Consider the following 23,031-nt stretch of genomic DNA (forward strand, 5'->3'; position numbering starts at 1 on the left):
TCATCATTATCTTTCCTGTAAAATTATACCCCTTGCTATGCTTCTAAGGCCAGAAATAGCAGTTACCTAGTACTTTATTAGGCTTTTCTTTGCTTTTGGGGAAAAAAAATCAGAGACATTAAATACCACTAGAATCCCCTTTTTTTTTTTTTATAAATTTTTTTAAATTTTTATTTATTTATGATAGTCACACAGAGAGAGAGAGAGAGAGAGAGAGAGACAGGCAGAGACACAGGCAGAGGGAGAGAGAAGCAGGCTCCATGCACCGGGAGCCCGATGTGGGATTCGATCCCGGGTCTCCAGGATCACACCCTGGGCCAAAGACAGGCGCTAAACCGCTGCGCCACCCAGGGATCCCCTAGAATCCCTTTTAAAAGTTTTTTATTTCTTTTTAGAGAGAGCACACATGAGCAGGGAGGAGGTGACAGGGCAGTGGGAGAGGGAGAGGGAATCTTAAGCAGGCTCCACACCCAGCACCGAGCCCAACACGGGGCTCAGTCTCACTGAGATCATGACCTGAGCTGAAGTCAAGAGTCCGTCTCGGGAATCCTGGGTGGCTCAGCAGTTGGGTGCCTGCCTTTGGCTCAGGTCTTGATCCCGGGATTAGGGATCGAGTCCAGCATTAGGCTCCCTCTGCCTGTGTTCTCTGCCTCTCTCTCTCTCTCTGTGTCTCTCATGAGTAAATAAATAAATCTTTAAAAAAAAAAAAAAAAAAGAAAAGTCCATTTCTTAACTGACTGACCCAACCAGGGGCCCCCCAAATTTTATTTTTAAGTAATCTCTACACCTAATGTGGTGCTTACAACCTACAACTCTGAGATCAAGAGTCACATGTTCCACTGACTGAGCCAGCCAGGCACCTCAGAATCTTTTCTTAAGAACCCAAATGTTAAAAAAAAAAAAAAAAAAAGGGACCCAAATGTTGCTTTCTCCCACAGAATTGATGAGACCATTTTACTCTTTTTTTTGAAGCCATACATTCCATTTAAGTATCCTAAAAGAGGAGCATCACATTAATGTGATATAATCCAATCACATTTGAATTCCATGTGAGCCTGGGTGGCTCAGCGGTTTAGTGCCTGCCTTCGGCCCAGGGCATGATCCTGGAGTCCTGGGATAGAGTCCCATATTGCTTCTCCCTCTGCCTTTGTCTCTGCCTCTCTCTCTCTCTGTCTCTCTCTCTCTCTCTGTCTCTCATGAATAAATAAATCTTTAAAAAAAAGAAAAAAGATAAGTATCCTAAAAGACATGTACTGAATTGTTTTTCCTCCAAGAAGTTTGGAATTCTTGTTATTTATCATGCACTCTTGATAGCCTAAAGAAGTATGTAAATCTGGGATCCCTGGGTGGCGCAGCGGTTTGGTGCGCCTGCCTTTGGCCCGGGGCGCGATTCTGGAGACTCGGGATCGAATCCCACATCGGGCTCCCGGTGCATGGAGCCTTGCTTCTCCCTCTGCCTGTGTCTCTGCCTCTCTCTCTCTCTCTGTGACTATCATAAATACATAAAAAAAAAAAAAAGAAGTATGTAAATCTGCATCTCTCTTTGATCGATAAAAACTAAAGGACTTAGGTTGAATTTTGGTCGTATTTGGGGAACGTTAGATTTTCAGAAAGCACAGTGCTTAACTTTAGCTAGAACTTAGATTTACTGGATAGCCTTCCCATGTTCTAGGGTTGTAAAAGCTATTAATGAGTAGAGAGCAACAGGCCTCAACTTTCCTTGTTCTGTACTTACTCCCTGAGAGAAGAGACTTTACAAAGCTTTTCCTCCTAAACAGGGATGATGTTTATATGGTTAAGAGGAAAATGTAATTTCCAACCCCATATAAAGTGTAATTAGACTTTATGCCAAAATGGTTTGTCGTTGAACTGTTGAGTTTGACTTTTCCTAGACTGTTGCCCTGGTAGGATGTTTATGAGTATCTTATACAGTTTCCTCATCCAATAATAGAGGAAACTGAGGACAGTAGGTGAAATGCAGCTTTCTTTTCAGGTCTCAGTGTGGTCCATGGTAGAGCCTGGACCAGTACTTTGGATTACATGTGCAGGATTATTTTTTGCCTCTAATATTTTAAGTATTCTATATAAGCAGATTGATTTTATTTATTTATTCATGAGAGACACACAGAGAGAGAGAGAGAGAGGCAGAGACACAGGCAGAGGGAGAAGCAGGCTCCTAGCAGGGAGCCCGATGTGGGACTTGATCCCGGGTCTCCAGGATCAGGCCCTGGGCTGAATGCGGCGCTAAACCACTGAGCCACCAGGGCTGCCCAAGCACATTGATTTTTAAGCTAGTTATTATCTGCTTTAAATCCTTGGTAGAGTAAGAAAAATTGTAAGTCAATAATATTAATTGTTTTAATATTTAAAAATCATTATATTTAAAAAAATTAATAAAAGTCATGATGCTTAATAAACCAGGAGAGGGGGATCCCTGGGTGGCGCAGCGGTTTAGCGCCTGCCTTTGGCCCAGGGCGTGATCCTGGAGACCCGGGATCGAATCCCACGTCAGGCTCCCGGTGCATGGAGCCTGCTTCTCCCTCTGCCTATGTCTCTGCCTCTCTCTCTCACTGTGTGCCTATCATAAATAAATAAAATAAATTAAAAAAAAATAGAAAATTTAAAAAAAAAAAAAAAAACAAACCAGGAGAGGGAGAAAGTATATTAGTTTCCTAGGACTTCTATAACAAAATACTAGTAACAGGGTGGGTTAAAACAACAGGAATATATTTGCTCAGAATTCTGAGGGCCAGAATTCTGAAATCATGGTGTCAGCAAGGCCATCCTCCCTCTGAAGGCATTAGGGAAGGTTGTTCCATGCCTCTCCTGGCTTCTGGGAGCCTCAGGTATTCCTTGGCCTATAGATGTATCACCCCAGTCTGTGCCTTCACTGTCACATGGCATTCTCCCTAAGTTTCTTCACGTTGTCTTCTCTCTTTATGTGTCTCTCTGTGTCCACATTTTTCTTTATAAGGACACCAATCAAATTGAATTAGGGCCCACACCCTCTGACCTCATTTTCACTTTACTTCTATAAAGACCCTGTTTCCAAATAGTTTCTGAGATACTGGGGCATTAAGTCTTTCTTTCTTTCTTTCTTTCTTTCTTTCTTTCTTTTTCTTTTTCTTTTTCTTTTTCTTTTTCTTTTTCTTTTTCTTTTTCTTTTCCTTTCTCCTTTTCTTTTCTTTTCTTTTCTTTTCTTTTCTTTTCTTTTCTTTTCTTTTCTTTTCTTTTCTTTTCTTTTTCTTTTATTCATGAGAGACACAGAGAGAGAGAGGCAGAGACATAGGCAGAGGGAGAATCAGGCTCCATGCAGGAAGCCCGACATGGGACTCGATCCCAATGCCCTGAGCCAAAGGCAGATGCTCAACCGCTGAGCCACCCAGGCATCCCCACATTAGGACTTTCAACATATCTTTTTAAGAGGACAGAATTCTACCCATGACAGTAATTTAAACATCCCGTGGATCAGATTTATTTAAACACATATTACCTTGGTGAATAGCTTTCATTCTCTGGTGCTACCGTCTAGATTCTTAGTCATGTTGATGCCAAAAAAACAGCTATTTAAAGCATATTCATATTCAAGACCTGATCTTGGGGCACCTGGCTGGCTCAGTCAGTAGTGCATGCAACTCTTGATCTCCAAGTCATGTTCATTCCTACACATATCTAAATAAGAAACCAGGGTTCCTGGATGACTCAGATGGTAGAGCATGCACCTGTTGATCTTGGGGGTCATAAGTTAGAACCCCACATTGGGTGTAGAGATTACTTAAAACCTTAAAAAAATTAAAAAAAAAAAAAACCTTAAAAAAATTAATTAATTGGGACACCTGATGCTGCAGTTGGTTAAGCAGGCAGCTCTTGGTTTGGGCTCAGGTGGTGATCTCAAGATTGTGAGATCAAGCCCTGCGCCAACACAGAGTTTGCTTCAGATTCTCTCTCCCTCTGCCCCCCATATGTGCACATGTGCACACACGCTTGCACGCACTCTCTCCCTCTCTAAAATAAGTAAATAAATCCTTTTAAAAATAAATTAAAAATAAGTAAATAAATAAATAAATAAATGCCACTTCTACCGCTTTTTAGACTCTTGGTAATTTATATATGTCATCTTCAACTTTCTGAAATTATTTAGGAAATAAGCATAAATTTAAAACTGCTATATTATTACCCCATTTCCATATTTTATGAACTCTGTATATACATGCAGGTATGTTTTTTCTAACTCATTAGCTCAGTAAAAGCAGGTAATATGCTGGCAAACTGAAGATCCTGCTTTGCTGTCATGTTTTATGTATGTTTGCACTTAGGCTTTCCTTAATTGTAGGCACTAAATTATGGGATTGACCTTTGGAAATTTGACTATGCCTTGTGAATGAAATTTTGAATACTTTTTCTATGAAGTAAATTTAGATTTTTTTTCCTTTTAACAGTGATAAATATTCTTAGCAGTGTTAAGCAATGTAGTATAAGTGGTTTAGAAGAGAACTAACAGTGGTAATTGATATGCAGTAATTTCTAAGCTTTAGCTTATGATTTCTGTTTCATACACACCCTTTTGGTAGGATTAGAGAGGTAGGAAACACAAGCTCTCTATTCCCATATAATTTCCAACTTCTCTGTGTACTTTTTAAAAAAGCAGGCATTCCTAGCCATGTCATTGAAACCAAGTTGCAGTATGTAACCCTGTTGATCCGATACTTCACCACATTCCCCTGTGCCCTCTCTCTCTCAGGACCAGTTCAGGAGCTTAAGCAGCTAGTAATGGTTGACCTAGGTTTTCCTGTTTGGTGTAGGGAAAGAATTGAGGGGTTGGGAAGAAGGGAACAAAACCAACCCAAAACACCAGATTCTAGTACTAGAGCTTTGTTTGAGTCCAGTGTGTCTTTTCACTGCTCAGGGAGTCAATGGTGCCTTTATGTCCCTAAGTGGTCTAGGTCAAGACACTACCACGGAGAAAAACAATTGCTTGAATCCCAAATTATTTAACAGTCAAAGACTTTTTCAGAAAAATAATTCCTCCAGGAAAGAGATTTGTGTGACATCAGGCAGCCGGAGCGTCTTCCTGCCAGGCCCTTTGCTTGGGTGAACATGCTAGATGAGAGAGGTTAGTGTCCCCCAGCACCAATGGAGGGATCCGTGACAGTATTTCTGAAAGAGCAAACCGAGCCCAGAGCTAGCTTAGGGTAGAACTGCTTGTTTCCTTTTACATCAGTTGCTTCCTTCTCCTCCTCCTGCTTTATACAGCAAGAGAATTGTTTGGTTTTAGACAGATGTGTATAACCAGCCCAAATATTGGCATGGCAACAACCGATGGATTGTGAGTATCCAGTGCTGCTTTGTGGAGGATATGAATGGAGCCTACCCTTGGAACAGGGGGATGACTCTCTTGTCTAATTCATCCTGGGGCCCTGCCAGCATCTGTGGGGGCATAATATGTAACACAGAGACCCTAAGGCAAGATTATAGGATAGTATATAAAGCTTGGAGATGAAAGAAGTATCCCTTCTTATGTAGGACTTCTGTGGTTTACGATTCCTGGTGAAATGTGAGCAAGATCAGCACTGCTTTGGTTTATAAAATAATCCTCTTGTGCTCTGTTGTTCTCCACAGGAGATGGTATGAATGCTTATGTAGCCTACAAAGTTACAACACAGGTGAGTCCAAGTGACCCTACGGTGACTGACTTAATAGACGTGGGTGTTTATACCAAGAAGGTCATTATTCAGATTATTTCTGGGTATTTCTTTAGTTTCTTTGCCAACATCCTCCTTCAAGTTTACTCAAGATGGAGCAAGCCTGCATCCCTTTGGTAATCTCATCTGAGCCTTTCCACTTTTCTTCCAGAGAGCTAACACTTCAGTTTGAAACTTTGTAAGTTTTATTAAGACATGTGGTATATCTGATATATCCCCATCCCTCTTAGGAACTTTGTGGTTTAGAACTAGTTTGGTGGATTGCCCCAGACTATATCACCTGTTTAAAAATCATCACTTCTTGTGAGGTTCCCTATGTGGAGCTTCTTTTAATACTTTCCCTACCCTTTTACCCCTAGAGTCTGGTCTTCCTTTTTTATATAACATTAATGCATACAAAACTTACACAATGTTGTATGCAGGTTATGAAGCATAAAAAATGAAGCCCCGAACCTACCACCAGTCTTAAGATGAGTACCATTGAACCTACCTGCGTGTTTCTCCCTGTCATATCCCCTCCCTCACACCTTAAGGGCAGCCACTCTCCTGAGTCTCTCATTTCCTTTATAAAGAGTCTTCACATATGTATCTTTAAACAAAATACTGTTTTGCTTTGTTCTTAAGTTTCATAAAAACGGCATCGTGCTGAAAATAGTGCTTTCTTTACTAGCATTGTTTCTCAGACCCATCCATGTTGTGTGTAGCTGTAGTTAGTCCATTGTGTGATTATAGCATAATATATTTCTCCGTTTTCCTGTTGTGAATATTTGGCATGTTTCCAGTTTTTGTAATTATGAACCATGACCTTTCTTGCACATGTCTCCTAGTATACATATAGAAGAGTATCTCTAGAGTATATACCCAGAAGTAGTCCCCTGGGTCATAGATAGGGCAAATGTTGAGGAAAGGGAATACGAACTTTTGTTTTTATTTGTGGAATACAAATTTTTTCAAAGCCCTTGTACCAATTTATACTCCCATTGGCATATAAAAATTCTCCTTTGATATACTTCTTTGCCAATAATGGGCAAGGACAGCCTCCTTAAATTTTGCCTGCCTGGTGAGTATTAAATGGTCTGTCATCATGATGTAGGCCTAATCTTTTTTTACTAGAAGTCTCCTTCAAGTTTATTGTCTCACTGCTATTTGTTGGCCTGCCACCTGTGAGTTCCAGATTCAGTGACACCTTAGAAGCTAAAATGTCTACATTGTGGACATTTCACTTAATCCTCCCCCTTTAGTCTGTCTTTAGTTTCCACTGCTTTAATTCCAGGAACCAATACCCTTAATTAAGCAGTGCAAGATGAAATAGTTACAGGTAACCATAGATTTCCATTTTAAACTAGATTTCAACATCAGTTTCCTTTTAGAGGAAGAGTTCCTAACCTGGATGTGGAACTGGATTTCAATTTAGTTACTTGCCTTTATAATCCTATACATTTTATGTTATGCATTTAAAATCCTTATTCTGAGAAGGGCTCTGTAAACTTCCAGACAGCCAGAGGGGGACTGTAGTTCAGAAGGTTTAAGAATCTCAGCTTTGAAGAAAGTTGTTTGCTGGGTAGCTAAAGGACAGGGATCTAGGAAGTAGATTCCTTTCACTTAAGCCAGATGACTTTAAAGATCTGTACTCATCTTCTATTTGAAATGAAATTGCCTTGTGTTTTTTCTGTCCCCAAGACGAGCTTACCAATGTTCAGGAGTAAACAGTTTGCAGTGAAAAGAAGATTTAGTGACTTTCTGGGTCTTTATGAGAAGCTTTCGGAGAAACATTCTCAGAATGGCTTTATTGTCCCTCCTCCACCTGAGAAAAGCCTAATAGGTAAGCTATGTGGTCTTTAATTCTTCTTGGATTTTTTTCCTTTGCATTCCTTCTGTAGTATAGTTTCTAATTAGTATAAGAGACTACTTTTTTTAAAAACATTTTTGTTTAGGTATCCCTGGGTGGCTCAGCGGTTTGGCGCATGCCTTTGGCCCAGGATGCGATCCTGGAGTCCCGGGATGGATTCCCACGTTGGGCTGCCGGCATGGAGCCTGCTTCTCCCTCTGCCTGTGTCTCTGCCTCTCTCTTTCTCTATCATGAATAAATAAAATCTTAAAAAAAAAAAAATATTTTTGTTTAAACCAGATTTTATTTATTTATTCACGAGAGAGAGAGAGAGAGAGAGAAGCAGAGACACAGGCAGAGGGAGAAGCAGGTTCCATGCAGGGAGCCTGATGTGGGGACTCAATCCCGCATCCCAGGATCACGCGCTGAGCCAAAGACAGATGCTCAACCGCTGAGCCACCCAGATGTCCCAAGAGACTACTATTAAAAGCGTGGAATCTTATGGTCAGGAAAGATAGTTCCAGCATTTTCCTATAAATCACATAAGGTCTACAGAAATAGCGTGTTTTGACATGTATTCTTCCTTCAGGTGCAGTAGGAAGCTCTGCTTTGAGCTTTCACAGCTGTGTGTATGGGTGTGTGTGTGTGTTGTGTTGTGTTTATGTTTGTATTGGTATCAGGAGTCTTAAATGATTCCTGTTTCCTCCAGACTGAAATGTTCTAAGTAAGATGGGGGCCCGAGGGAGCCAAGGAACATTCCCATTGCCATCAATTGATGTTTGTTAATCTATACTCAGAGTCCTGTGGCCCTCTTTTGGAAAATGTATAATGTTCTGCAAGTCTCAGAGTTTAGAACCTTCAACACTTTGCGTCTAGTTCAAAATATGACTCTCGTGTGAAGAACCTTTTGTTCATGCACCTCATAACATGAAAGTGTAGAAGTGGCCTTTGGTTATTTTTTGTAATGCTGTTCTCATTGCCTTTCCTTCTGTGGGCTTTTCTACAGGTGTTTGTTTTTAATTCACAATGATTTAAAGTTATTTTTACTTTTTAAATTCCACTCCAGGAATGACAAAAGTAAAAGTTGGGAAGGAAGATTCTTCTTCTGCAGAATTTCTTGAAAAACGGAGGGCTGCTCTAGAAAGGTAAGTGCCATACAACCATTTTCCTGAATGATATAAGAACAGGAAAACAGGTAGGAACCTGAAATTGAGACTTAATTATGAACAATTCACTGGAGTTAGTAGAGATGAGAGTCAACTGAATTAAAGACTCACACTTCTGTAAGCTCTCCAACATTTCCTAAGTCTCTGATCTTCCCACCTTAAGAACAGACCATCTTTTCTTTCCTCATCCCGAGTGAGCAGTTAAGGATATTCCCTTTGACAATCATCTATGACTGGCTCTGAGGTCTCTTTCTGAGCAGTTATGTTTCTTCCCTTTTTAGAAATATGTGAAGAGTATGAATTTCAATGTGTTTAAAAGCAGAGTCACATTCAAGTGCCTTATCTGAGGACATCTTAAAGTAATGAAAGATGTACCTTTGCCAACACTGTATAACACCCCAAACCTTGTGAGGCCAGGTTGACTAACCAGATAACTGTTAATACCCTGTAGGTACCTTCAAAGGATTGTGAATCATCCTACCATGTTACAGGACCCTGATGTCCGGGAGTTCTTGGAAAAAGAAGAGGTTAGTATTATACAAACTGAATTGCATAATTTATATCTGCCTCTAGTGAAATGAAACTAGTTCATTCAACAAACATTTGAGCACTTTACATGCATTTGGCTTAATATAAGACTATATTCTAATTTGTAAGCCCTCAAGAATGACAGGTATTTTTCAGCCTTTGAAATAAAAAGTTCTGCCTATAATTGAAAGCAACTGGTTTTAAAGGTCAAACTGCAGCCTAGTTTTGTCTTACTGGAACAACACAATGATCTACTTGGCAAGTCCTTTGCATGTCTTTCATAGGTTACTATTAGGCTCAAATTGAATGCTTATTTTGTGCCAGGAGCTGAGAGGCGTTGGTTCAAAACCACTTACCACAGACCACAGAACTGCCATGTAGTGAAAGTGTTGATTCAAATAGACCATCTTTTTTACAGGCTATGCATAGTCTTTTCATAATTGTGAAAAGTTGGAGATGGCCCAGTTGCTAAAAATTGAAGAAGTAAGTGAAATATATCAATACAACATATACTTTATTCTCATCATTAACAGAAAGTATACAGAAATGTTTATATATATTCATTGAAAATATATATTAAAAAAATTACGTGGAGTGCCTGGCTGGCTTAGTTGGTGAAGCATGTGACTCTTGATCTCAGGATCTTGAGTTCTAGTGTGAGTTCGAGCTCTACATTGTGTGTAGAGCTTACTTTAAAAGAAATTATAAAAAGTGAAACTTGAAACAGCATGTATATAGAGCTATGGGAACATGTTAGTCATTAAGGATGGAAAACAAACACTGGAATGAAATAATGTATCTCATATGAAAGAAAACTAGAAATAAGTTAGTGACAAGGTGGGGCTATCATTGTGTATTTGTTTTTTCATTTTGTTTTTACTTTTAAATTTTTATTTAATTTGCATATGATATGCATTACTCTAATGAAGAAAATGGTACTAAGTATATCGAATTCCCCCCACCAAATGAAATTTTTTTAATTAAAATTTCTTTGCTTAATGCAAAAATCTTTTCATTCCTCCTCTGGGATTTCTATATATATTTTTCCTTTTTTTGGCCCCTCATCCCCATGTTATAACCCCTAAAAAAGAATTTGTCTACAACAGCACTGTTGATACTTTGGGCTGGATCATTCTTCGTTCTAGAGAGCTGCCCTGTGCATTATAGGTGTAGCAGCATCCCTGGCCTCTATTCACTAGACTCCAATAGCATCCCCTCCCCAGTTTTAATGACCAAAATTATCCGCAGCAATGGCCAAATGTCCCCTGGGGGGCAAATGTGCCCCAAGTGAAAACTATTGCCCTAACAGCCCTGAGCACTAAAATCTAATTTTTCAACATGGTATATACTATATTTACTATAGGTTCTTTCGGATCCCTTCCATGCCCTAGGAAAGTTGTGGTAGGGCTGAACCAACTAAATTGTTCTTAAATGTTTGACATGCTTGGCTTAATAAGGTCATCCCTAAAAATACCCTCAATCTGAATAAATAACACTCCTGTCCTTAGTCCTTTGTTCACTGAGAAAAATCCAAATGGAATCACAGCACAGCTTCAAAGCTTCTCAAGACCTTTCATCCAGTTTTGTCCAGAGTATACTAATCCAAAGGATCTTTTAACAAAAGCATGTTTGATATTTAAGCAGTTTGTGCCTGGGATGGCAGACAGTCTCAACACAAGGTCATCAGACCACATAACAATCTTACTCTCCTGTCTTTCTGCATACTGTATCAAAAGCTGAACATTTTCCTAATTCTGTAGGTAACATAGAATTATGTGTAACATAGCCCTTTTAATTTTTTTTTTTCTGTGTGTGCTAGTTACAGATGTGTCTAACTCCTTTGAAAACAACAATCTCCAGTTCAAATAATTTGTTTGGCAAGTTTTGGGCATGCCATCTGATGGATACTAATTCTTCTGAACCTAAAATAGGGGCAGCAGATAACATGCCATCCCGCCTTCTTGGTCTTATAGCTGCCACGCGCCGTTGGTACCCAGACATTGAGTGGCGCTGGTCTCCTCAAGATGTTCAACAAAGCCACAGATGCAGTCAGTAAAATGACCATCAAGATGAATGAATCAGACATTGTGAGTAGCCCAATTCCTCTCACCTTCCCCTGCCCCATCCCTCCCACCTTCCCCTGCCCCATCAATCTTATGGGTGAGAAGCCCTGAGGAGTCCTGAATTTCTCAGAGACTTTCCTTTAAAGATAATTCGGTCCCTTTTTGAAAAAACTGCTAAGGAATATGCTGTGCTGTATACCTACATGAGTCCCCTCCATTAAAGATCTGGGCTTGTGTGTTTCAGTGGTTTGAGGAGAAGCTCCAGGAAGTAGAGTGTGAAGAGCAGCGCTTACGAAAACTGCATGCTGTTGTAGAAACTCTAGTCAACCATAGGAAAGGTAACAACATCGGAAATACACTTGGAGCTGGGGGAAATTGATGTCTCCATTGAGCTGGAGATGGGAGGGCATCCTGTTCCTAAGTTTATCAGCCATTCAAGTTGAAATTCTCAGCCCACCTAGTCCTTGATGTTCTCATCAAAAAAGTGTGCCCTGCACCTCCTGCCTCAGTCACTGTAAGCATTGACTTTTTCTACCTGGAACATGGACTTAAGAGCTGATGTGGTTTGAATTGGTGGCTTATATCTGAAGTGATGTCACACATTTTAGCTACATGGTCAAATTGGCAATACATAAATTCAGGGAAACCATGTATGTCTCCTCACCTTGGCCTAAGAGCTAGTAAAATTTGCCAAGTTTGAATGCTCTGCCTTAAACATGGCAATAAACAGAAATCCGAACAGGCAGAGAACAGTTAGAATGAAGGCAATGTAAGACTTGGCAAGATATGGCCTAGTCCATGAGCCACATCAGGCCCTGACCTACTGCTACAAGCTAGGAATGGTTTTTACATTTTTAAAGGGATGAGTGAAAAAAGAGAAAATGAGACCAGATGTGGTCCTCAAAGCTTAAATCATCTGGCCCTTCACAGAAAAAACTTGTCCTGCTCTGGAAGATGTAAGAGTAGGCAGTGTGCACAGACTCTTAACAATGAGCTTTAAAAAAAATAAAAATTAAAAATAAATAAATAAACAAACAAACTAATGAGCTTTAACATGAAAATTAAAATCATTTGGCCTGTTGGTATCAACTGGCCCCTAGTTCTCAGGAATATTGGAACTGCTTCCTCCAGGTAGTCCTCAACCTAGTGAAACTTAGGCCAGCAGGTGCCTCTCCCTGCTCGTGTGACCACACTGCACTCCCCTCACTCTTTACGTACAGCCATGGTATAAGTGACTGGGTTGCAGAGTCCCCTGTTGTTAGATACACAGAGGCAGGTTTGCTAAGGCATGCCATGTGGTGCCAGCTGACTTGTCCCTTTTCCTTGAGATCAGAGGCCTCTGCTGTCTTCTTCCAGAGCTAGCGCTGAACACAGCCCAGTTTGCAAAGAGTCTAGCCATGCTTGGGAGCTCTGAGGACAACACAGCATTGTCACGGGCACTCTCCCAGCTGGCTGAGGTGGAAGAAAAAATTGAGCAGCTCCACCAGGAACAGGCCAACAATGACTTCTTCCTCCTTGCTGAGCTCCTCAGTGACTACATTCGTCTCCTGGCCATAGTCCGTGTAAGCCTCTGTTTCCTTTCCTCTTTCTCCCCCCGTCCTTGATTTAATTTGTCTTTCTTTTGCTTTTCCCCTCTCCAAGAAGCTTCCATCCATTATAGCTGAAAATAGGTGTAACTTTCTTCTACTCTCAAGAGAGACGGTATCTTATGAACCAAAAAATCCATTTAACTGTTAGCTAGTTATCACTGAGTCATTTTGAGGCCGACAGTCAGTTTTTCAAATGCGTTTAGAGAAAAGACTATTCTTGAATTTCCAAGTAGGCCCCTCATTATTATTGAAGCTGGACAGTGCTCCTTTCATCAAACAAGGTTTATGATAGGCCTGCTGTCTCGGCTCCCTGGAGCAGTGACTTCCTCAGTCCTTTGGTCTTTGCCTCCTTAACAGTAAGCAGCAGCTTTGCCCAGGTACTGGCTTCACTTGTCCCTCTGTTGTGGGCAGTCAGGTAATTACACGGAACGGCTTGGCATTGCATGGAGGAGTGTGGCCAGGGGGTAGAGAGAGCTTGTCACCAGAGTCCTTTGTGTGCTGTGCTGACCACTGGTAACACCGCAGCCTACCTCTTCTCCTGGTAACCAGGGCAGCCTGGTTTCCCATGACCTTTTAGAGCAGCCAGGGAAGCTCCTTTGGGCAGTGGTATTAGCTCTTACATGGCCTCCCCGAGATAGAGAAAGAGCCAGGAGAGATCCTGGCACCTGTCTTATAAGGGCCTTACACGGAACCAGCTTGGGACCAGAATGAGCCCCTGAGTTAGAACAGAGCCACCCTCACTCCTCGCCTCCAGCATCTCCCCCACTAGGGAGCTCCCATGTTGTCAAGAACCTAGCTGCTCCCAGGGCTCTCGTTTCCTCCATGGTAGAGTTGCTCAATATAGCCTGTGAGGTTGTTCATTGCCCTCTCCTGCTCACCCCAGAGTGATAAGAGGCTGGAAAAATAACCTGCTTTGGAATTCCTAGATCTGGTCAGACTACAAAGACTGGAGCGCCACCTCAGGGCCCTCTCTGGGGAGCTTCCAGAGGGGGCATTGTGTGGAGTCTCAGGAGAGCACAGCTCTAGGATGTGACCTCCTAGGCTGGGTGAGCCCCTGTGGACAGTGGGGAGAGAGGCCCAGCCTAGAGCTCCATGCAGAGGCTGGGGCAGCATGTCTGTGCAGAACTTCAAGCTGGGATTTTTCTCAGACTCTTCAACTGCCCTCCTCATAATCATGAGCTGGCAGTGGTATAGAGGAGATGAACAAATATTTCTCTTTTGCTTTTCCCTGAACCTGGAGCTGCACTGCTCTTAGCCCAGAGGTTTAGGCTTGAGTCTTACATGGATATGAAGTTACCCTTTACCCATCCTTTGACATTGAGCTGCTAAGAAATTACAAGTGAGCACAAGTGACAGTGCCAGGAAAGGTGAATTTAGTGGCATTCACTCCTCAAGTTTCAAACTTTGGCACTATGGAGACCTAGGAAACATCCAGGGAACTTCCCGTAGTGAAGGAGAGCAAATGGAACAGGGCTAGGAGTCTGGCCCCACACACAGACCTCTCATCCAGGCTGCCTCTTGAAGTCTATTAAGCCAGTGGAGGTGGTACATGGTGTGGATAGGCCAACAACTATCCTCTGGAAATGTGATCAAGGGACTGGAAACAGGGAAAACAAGCAGTGGGCCTGTGAACCTAAATAGCCTGCAACAGTTGAGTGTATAAATGAGATGGAAGCTGTGTGTCCCCTGGTAGCTTCAAGCATTCATTTAAAGATCTGTTAAACTAACCTGTATACTATTGGGCATATATAATAATAGGGTTGCTTCCTTAGATTGACCTTAGCTTGTATATCCCCCCGGGCTGAGGTAGGTCTCCAATTATGTTACTATGTTATAGGTCCCCTGCTTGTTTTCTCTGTATTCTGCGTATGTCTAATTATTAATTGATAATTATTAATATAATGTCAGTGGTTTCTATTAGATTATAAGCTCCATTAAAAAGCAGAACCACGTGTTTCATACCTCAGTATATCCTTAGTTCCTGGCATATGGCAGGAGTTCAGGAAAAGTGTGTAGACCCATGGACTCATCTCAGAGAGGCAGTTTGGGAGCCATAGTGCTGGGCATTGGCATCAGGCCACCTACTGTGCTCCCAGCCATCCAGCCTTGGGAGTCGCATGAAGCAGCATGGCCCTGGCCTTCTGGAGGCTTGGAAAGGAGTCTTACCCAAGCTTGTGCTGTTTGATGTTAAGCTTCCAGCTGGGCACTAACATGTGGCTGCAGAACCTGTCCTTGCTCGGTCCTTCTCTAGCACAGCTATTGGAAGAGCCAGCCCTTCTACCCTTACCCCCTCCTTCAGGCTGGAGCCAGTGGAGCTCCTGAAGGGCTGGTTGTGCTCTTCCCCAACCCCCCACCCTTACAGGCTGCCTTCGATCAGCGCATGAAGACATGGCAGCGCTGGCAGGATGCTCAAGCTACACTGCAGAAGAAGCGGGAGGCTGAGGCTCGGCTGCTTTGGGCCAATAAGCCTGACAAACTGCAGCAGGCCAAGGACGAGATCTTAGAGGTGAGGCCCCCCAAGGCAGATGAGTGGGGGTATTCTACTGTCTCCCCAGTGAGCCTAGGTCCCATCCCACCCAGATGCTTGAAACCCCACAGCAGACAAGAGAGCTATTTGAGCCTAAAGGATGGTGGCTGCTGAGGAAGCCTCAGAAGAGTCCAGGCTTGCCTGAAGGCCTGACACTTTTTCCCTTTTCCCATTCCACCCAGACTTGTCAGATAAGAATCTCTTTAAGAGGGGTCCTGGGTGGGTCTTAGAAAAACTCCAAGGTGACTCAGATATGCCCCTCTGGTGAGAACTAAATTCAGTTCTCTGGAACTCCCAGCTCTGCTGGTGGGTACCTAAACCAGAGGCTTTGGAGTGCCAGAACTTCCTTAGAGACCAGGCCTGGCCTGGGGCACACAGCATCTCTTTTCCAGCCAGATGGCCTTACACACTGAATCCCATATGGTTTCTAATCTTACCCAGAGAGAGAAACAGACATAATGACCAATTGAGGTCTCATGTGTAGAATTGCTGTCCAGAGGGAACGACTCAGTAATGATACTATAGTATTAAGTGATCCTGTCTTTCCCCTTTTCTTCCCAGTGGGAGTCTCGGGTAACTCAGTATGAAAGGGACTTTGAAAGGATTTCAACTGTGGTCCGAAAAGAAGTGATACGGTTTGAGGTGAGATAGAACATCCTATTTCTCACAAGTGTGCAGTGCCTGGTTTAGTGGTGGTGTTGGTTTTGTTCAAGTCTATTGAGTCAGGAGACAGACGGAAGTGCTGGTGACTTGGTAGTTGTTGTGAACCAATACCACCTTCTATGTGTGTTCACGTTTGTGTTCTGAGGCAAGGTAGCTGTCCTGTACGTGTTGCTAGACCAGAGCAGCTAGACACAGAACAAAGCTTGCAGCTGTCCTTTGTCTGTCCTCTGGTCCTCTTTCCTCTCTCTTCTCTTCCTCCACCCGCCTTCCCCCCTCTGACCCCCCGCCACCCACCATGAAGAAAGCTTTGCAGGGCCTTGCAGAAGCTGTTTGGCTGGAAGTTATAGCTATTCCAACTACTGGCTGTAGTTTCTGGGGCTGTGTTTGGCCTCAGTCAGCAATAAACACCACCATCTGATCAAGAGGGGTAGGAGTAACTGTCTGGATGATCACTCTAGAATCCTGTCTCCTATAGAAAGAGAAATCCAAGGACTTCAAAAACCATGTGATCAAGTACCTTGAGATACTCCTGTATTCACAGCAGCAGGTATGTAAGTTATACATGACTTTCATCCTCTGTGCCTGATCCAGAGGCCTGCTGCCTACTTTGGGCTTTGGTAATGGGATGGGCTAGGCTGGCCCTGTTGCTCTAACATGGAACATCTAGTAGGGTCTTTTGCTAAGCAGGATTGCCCGAATCCTATAAGAAATTAGTTTTAAAGGAAAAACTCCACTTAACCCTCTAAAGGCTGAGGCACCAGGCAGTGTGGTGAACAGTGGGCCCCATTGTGAGGAGCTAACTGAGCTGGGCAAAGCTGTGTCCCCCACAGGGGTACTCCCTCCAGGGCAGAACCAGGAGTATCTTTAGTGATTTCCCTTGAACTTGATGCTTCCTCTTAGTCTAGAGACAGGTCAGGGCAGTGTGGCTTGCTGGCCAGTCTGTCCCAAGGTCCACTCAGCCTAACCATTTCCTCAGCTTGCCTCAGCTCCAGCCTCCCTTGAGGTGGCTCAGGCATCTGAGGGAGTGCCATGCATGGCACTGTGCTTGCTCCCCTCCCAGGCTCAGGCTCTGCCACTAGGTGGGGGCACTTGCTTACTGTCCCCACTTCTTTGCAGCTGGCAAAGTACTGGGAAGCCTTCCTTCCTGAGGCAAAGGCCATCTCCTAATGGACCAAGGACACCAGAATCCACCTGCCTGACGCTGCCTTTTTATACACTGTCCTCCACCTCTGCTGGACTCCAGTGATGCATCCTGCCTAGCCTGGACTTTACCCCTTCCTCCCTGCCCCCACGACCCCTGTCCCTATTCTAACCATTACTTCATTTAGCTTCCATATATATTTTCTTACCTGAGAGAATAGTTTCTTGCTTTAAGCAAAAGACCTACACTAGGTGGTGGAGTTAGGGGATAGGGGTGGAGTACTGATATAAATATATAAATACAAATGTATATTTTTCAGGATGTGGTTAGGAACTGGGAATAACGTTTTCTGTTACTCCTGATGGTGCCATGAAAAGATTATGTAATAAAATATTTTAAAATCAGGTCACATGCCTCAGAATGGTCTTGCTTTTTGCTTTAGGCTGGGAAACTGTTGGGAAGCAGGTCTGGAATACTCTGAACCAAGAAATTGCCCAAGTTGAGGAAGTTTCTCTCTACAGGAGTTTACAAGCTTTTGCTGCTGTTTCCCTATGGAACTAGAATTTCTTTTTTTCTATCTACCTCAGCTACCTGCTCGGAGGGTCTCTTAATCTGTTTAATTCTTATTCCTACTTTTTTAGGGAAGGAGTTGTAAAGACATCTCTTACAGTAAGAGGGTCAAAATGGATTCTCCTGCAAAGGAGGCCGACTCTCTTTTATTCCTACTCTGTTTCCCTTGGCTGCCCAGGGCTCTCTGAATCTTGCCCTCTGAGAGCAGTCATGTGTTCTGAACTTCTTTTTGCCCATGTCTTCAGTAGACTGATGTTAAAAGTGTGAAGGGGCTGATATGGACTTAACACTTTATCCGCACTGCAGCAGAGCCAAGCACTCCGCTTTAGATAAGGCCACCCAGGAGTTCCTAAACTGTTTGAGGTTCCAGGAAGCTTTACTGCCTATGCCCAGGACATAGCATGCTAAACGAGGCCCCAAGTGTTGTCCACACAGTCCAAGGACATTCAAAGGGGTCTCTGTCCCGGCCTGGCCAGGGAGGCTCAAGTCTCAGATGCGCTGTTGCTGGGCTTCCCCTCAGCTGTGTCCACAGCTGCTGAAACTGGCTGGTCAGAGTGGACTGTGAAAGCTGCTCTGTGGCGTGGGGTTGGCAGACTGCCTGCCATGGAACCTTGCCACTCCTGCCTCCCCTCCTCCAGCCCGAGACTCCCTTTTCTGAGGGTGCTTCATACCTACTCTGTTAGTTCTCTTTGGTGGGTGGTTAAGGTTTGGGAGGGGTGAAGCTTGAGGCAAGAGAATGCAGTAAACAACACTGATTTCCAGTACACCAGCCTGGTGGGGGCAGGGATGTGGGGGGTGCAGTGCTGGCAAGTATCTTTTTCAACGGGTTGATTTTTGGGGAAAAAAATCTGGCTCTTCCTACCCTCCAGTGTCCTCATTACCACCTTTGATTTAACCTTCCGGTCCTTACGTGTTTGTTTTTGCATATTTGTCATAATATACACAAAATACTTTGTATCCTGCTTTTATCATTCAGCACTATGTATTTTATGAGCATTTCTTCTATATTGTTGTATATCTTCACATACTTTTATTTATTTATAAGGCTATGTAATTTTAAAGCTTCCACAGAGTGACTGTTCCATAATTCTGACTCATCCCTTGTTGTTGGATTCTTGGTTGTTTGGTAAATTTTAAATTTTAATAGAATTTCAATCCTATAGAAAAGTTACAGGAGGGATCCCTGGGTGGCGCAGCGGTTTAGCGCCTGCCTTTGGCCCAGGGCGCGATCCTGGAGACCCGGGATCGAATCCCACGTCAGGCTCCCGGCATGGAGCCTGCTTCTCCCTCTGCTTATGTCTCTGCCTCTCTCTCTCTCTCTCTCTGTGTGACTATCATAAATTAAAAAAAAAAAAAAAAAAAAAGTTACAGGATATCACAAAGAACTTCCATAGGAACGCCTGGGTGGCTCAGCGGTTGAGTGTCTGCCTTCCGCTCAGGGCGGATCCCAGGTCCGAGGATCAAGTGTCGTCCCCCCCCCCCCCCCCCAGCATCGTGCTCCCTGCAGGGAGCCTGCTTCTCTCTCTGCCTATGTCTCTGCCTCTCTCTCTCTCTCTGGTCTCTCATCAATAAATAAATAAAATCTTTATAAAAAAAAACAAAACAACTCCCATATATCCTTTACCCAAATTCACCAAGTTTTACATTTTACCTTATTTGCTTTTTGACTTATTATCTATGCTTACATATTGTATTTTCTGAAGCATTTGAGAAAAGTTGCAGACATTGTGCCCTTTTATCCCAAAATCTGTAGTATACATTTCCTTAAGTACGAGGACACTCTCTCATAACTTAAAACCATAAGTACGGTTATTGAAATCAAGTTTGACACTGAAATAATACTGTTATATAACTCACGTCCATATTTAAATTTTGTCAGTTGTCCCAGTAATTTCCTTTATAGCAATTCTCTTTCCTGGTGCAAGATCATGTGTTACATTTAGTTACACAGGATTACAGGGTCTCTGTTGATCCAGAACTTTGGTTGGTTGCCATTCATTACCTTTGCATTTTTGAAGAATATTTGTAGAATATTCCTCAATTTGGATTGGTCTGATGACTAGATTAGGGTTTTGCAATTGGGAACATCACAGAAGTAACATCCTCCATGCATTTTATTTTTTTTCCTCAGTGCATTTTAAGTTGGCATATCATGGCAGTTGGTCCTGCTAATGCTGCAGTCAACTCTGATCACTGTTACTATTTTCCCCTTTGTAATTAACAAGGAATTTGTGAGTTGATACTTTGAGATCATGTAAATATCTTGTTCTCTTCCATTGTTCTTTTCTAACCCCATAATCTGCATTTACTGGTTGGCACCCTACCGAAGAAAGGCATCCTTTCTCCCTTACTTAATAATATACTTGTTTATCAGTATGGATGAATGGATTCCTATTTTACTTCAAATTGCAAGCCACTGCTTTGATTTACTTTGATTCTCAAATCATCCCAGATTGCTGGGAGAGTCCTGTATCTTTTTAACCTGTCTCCATTTTTGAACACTTTTGTTATTTTTCTGGCATAATGTTTCGAGCTTCTCTTGTGTCTTCCTTGCCCCAGCCCTGGAATCGGCCATTTCTCCATGGAGTCTTGATTTCTTGTAGTAGAGAATTGTATTTAGAAACCAAGATCTGAAAAAAAAAAAAAAAGAAAGAAAAAGAAAAAAGAAAAGAAAGAAAGAAACTAAGATCTGGGCACCTGTGTAGCTCAATGGTTGAGCGTCTGCCTTTGGCATCAGGGAGTGATCCCGGGGTCCTGGGATCGAGTCCTGTATCAGGCTCCCTGCAGGGACTGTTTCTCCCTCTACTTATGTCTCTGCCTCTCTGTGTCTCTCATGAATAAATAATATATTTTTAAAAAAGAAAAGAGGACATACCCCGTGGGCTCAGCAGTTTAGCGCTGCCTTCAGCCCAGGGTGTGATCCAATCCTGGAGAACCAGGATCGAGTCCCACGTCGGGCTCCCTGCATGGAGCCTCCTTCTCCCTCTGCCTGTGTCTCTGCCTCTCCCTCTCTCTGTCTCTCATAAATAAATAAATAAAATCTTTTAAAAAAAGAAAGAAAATAAAAAGAAACCCAAGATCTGGGTCCGGAGAATGCTCATTTCTCCTGCAGCGTCATTGCTTCTAGGCTCTTGGCAGCCAGACAAGAAAATAAGGAAGGATAAAGATCTATATAGCAACAGAGAGAAAGAGAGATGACATAAAGAATTAGATATTAGAAATCATGAATTCACACGGATACTTCCACTCTAGTCCAATTGGGTTTATCCTAGTCTCCCTTTTCCGTATCTGTCTCTTCTCCAGAGAAACTTAATTTTAAAAAAACTTTCTCCTTGCTTTGTTATGTTCCATACAATGATCATCTTGATGCAAGTTTTTTTTTTTTTTTTTTTTTTTTTTTTTAATTTTTTCCTTGGGATGGACTCTTCTGGTTTCAGAACTTCCTCCTCAGCCTCCAGCATCCGAGGCTGACCGGGCCTGTGCATTTCTGTACAGAGCTTGCAGATGTGGAAATTCAGGAGGCCAGCACAGGCGACGAATGCTGAGCCGAAGGCCTGCACAGTGGTACGAAAGAAGGAGTCCTACTGGGGACTCAAGAAGAAGAAATATGTAGAGAAGAGGATGCTTGCCCTGGGTCTTAAAGGTGAAGAGGTATTTGCCCCTTCTGGGGCCATTCTGCTTTGCTGCCTCCCAACAGTGGGAGGTAGGCACATCTAGGGAAATGCAAGTGGCTCCGTGTGGCCAGAGTCAAGTCAGTGGGCAGCCTGCAGAGTGATGAGCAGGAGGCAGATCCTACCATCTGTACAACTTGTGAGGCACATAGAACATCATCCAGAAGTGTGGAGAGCCAGGGAAGGGACCTCAGCAGGAAGTAACATGGTCACTTTTGTGATTTAGATCCATTCGAAGGTGTGAGACAGGCAAAGTGAGCAGCCAGGCCCTTCCCAGCCAGCCGGAGGGGGCTGAGGGGGGCAGAAGGAATGGTCCTGGAGCTCCCAGGAGAGGCTGGGAGGTGCACATGCAACCACAGGCATCTGGTCATTGAGGTGATGAGAGGCCTTAGGGAAGGGCAGTAGCTAGCCTGGCCTGCAGGTTTCTGGCTCGGGTTCTGGGGTAGACAGTGAAGCCCTCCTGACACAGGTAACACAGGCCGAGTAGGTGAGGAGCAGATGGGAGTGGACAGTGAGTTTAAAAGGTGCTGCCCATGTCCTGTTGTGTCAGAGGCTCCTCTGGGAAGGGAAGCCCGTGCTGAAAGGTGGGAGAGAAACAGAGTGAAAGGAGCCTTTATTTTATTAAAATGTGGGTCAGTGGGGGATCCCTGGGTGGCTCAGCGGTTTGGTGCCTGCCTTCGGCCCAGGGCTCAATTCTGGAGTCCCAGGATCGAGTACCGCATCAGGCTCCCTGCATGGAGTCTGCTTCTCCCTCTGCCTGTGTCTCTGCCTCTCTCTCTCTCTCTCTCTCTCTCTCTCTCTCTCTCTTTCTCTATCTCTCTCATAAATAAAATCTTTAAAAAATAAAAAGACTTGCATTCTGAATGCACATGTAGCTGGGAACCCTAAAGAAAATAAAGAATGCCTTTGCAGCTCAAAGTGTAAAAATGGGGAGTTGATAAATCTGCTGAGGGTGGGACTGGGAACTGGTTGAGGAGAGAGCATGGTGATGGAGAGAGTGTCCACTGCTGAGCATGGCTAGGGCCCATATGGGACTGGAAACTGTGGATTTGAGGGGCATCAGGCCCAAGGTGGTGGGATTTTCCCCACAGCAGCCTACGGACACGGGAGGGAAGGGGAAGATACTGATCCCTCCTGCAGCAAAGAAGGATAGACTTTGCTGCAGTTGGCATACATTTGGATGAACATTTTATCTTTGGAGACTCTGGCTGAGATTTTCTGCTCCATGCTTGGGGAGAGTTGGGCCTGAGCTGAGAGCTAGAAATGGGTAAGAGCTCATCCGTGTCTTCTGGCTGTGGGGCTGGTACGTACTCCATCTGCCAGTGCCTGGTGACACCAGATGTGTGGCTGACGATGGCATTCTCTGCCAAATAGTCAACTCTCTGAAGTGGTACATCTTTGTGACTCTATGGTCCCATCAAAGATTTGGGCTCAAAATAGGTCCTGAACAGATAAATGTGCAATGATCTCCAACTGCAGGTTGTACCACTGGCATTCACAGCCTCCTGCAAGAGGCTCCATCCAGTTCACCTTTCCTGTTTATCTCCTAGTGTTTCACACAACAGTGCCAACACCTCACAGAA

General features: G+C 43.4%; 1 protein-coding gene across 3 annotated transcripts in view; it reads left to right on the forward strand.

The window, feature by feature from the left end:
- Nucleotides 1-17,611, forward strand: part of SNX1 (sorting nexin 1) — a 40,364-nt gene extending 22,753 nt beyond the window's left edge. For all 3 annotated transcript variants that reach the window (XM_072809052.1, XM_072809051.1, XM_072809050.1), the window contains exons 5-15: nt 5,620-5,663; nt 7,383-7,524; nt 8,597-8,675; nt 9,148-9,223; nt 11,198-11,311; nt 11,532-11,625; nt 12,644-12,849; nt 15,239-15,382; nt 15,965-16,045; nt 16,542-16,613; nt 17,183-17,611. In XM_072809052.1, the coding sequence (XP_072665153.1) occupies nt 5,620-5,663; nt 7,383-7,524; nt 8,597-8,675; nt 9,148-9,223; nt 11,198-11,311; nt 11,532-11,625; nt 12,644-12,849; nt 15,239-15,382; nt 15,965-16,045; nt 16,542-16,613; nt 17,183-17,233 (1,103 nt within the window). In that variant the 3' untranslated portion in view covers nt 17,234-17,611. The remainder of the gene's footprint in view (nt 1-5,619; nt 5,664-7,382; nt 7,525-8,596; nt 8,676-9,147; nt 9,224-11,197; nt 11,312-11,531; nt 11,626-12,643; nt 12,850-15,238; nt 15,383-15,964; nt 16,046-16,541; nt 16,614-17,182) is intronic.
- The last annotated feature ends 5,420 nt before the right edge of the window (nt 17,612-23,031 follow it).

This window comes from Canis lupus, chromosome 32 (assembly GCF_048164855.1).
Source record: "Canis lupus baileyi chromosome 32, mCanLup2.hap1, whole genome shotgun sequence".
Lineage (NCBI taxonomy): Eukaryota > Metazoa > Chordata > Mammalia > Carnivora > Canidae > Canis > Canis lupus.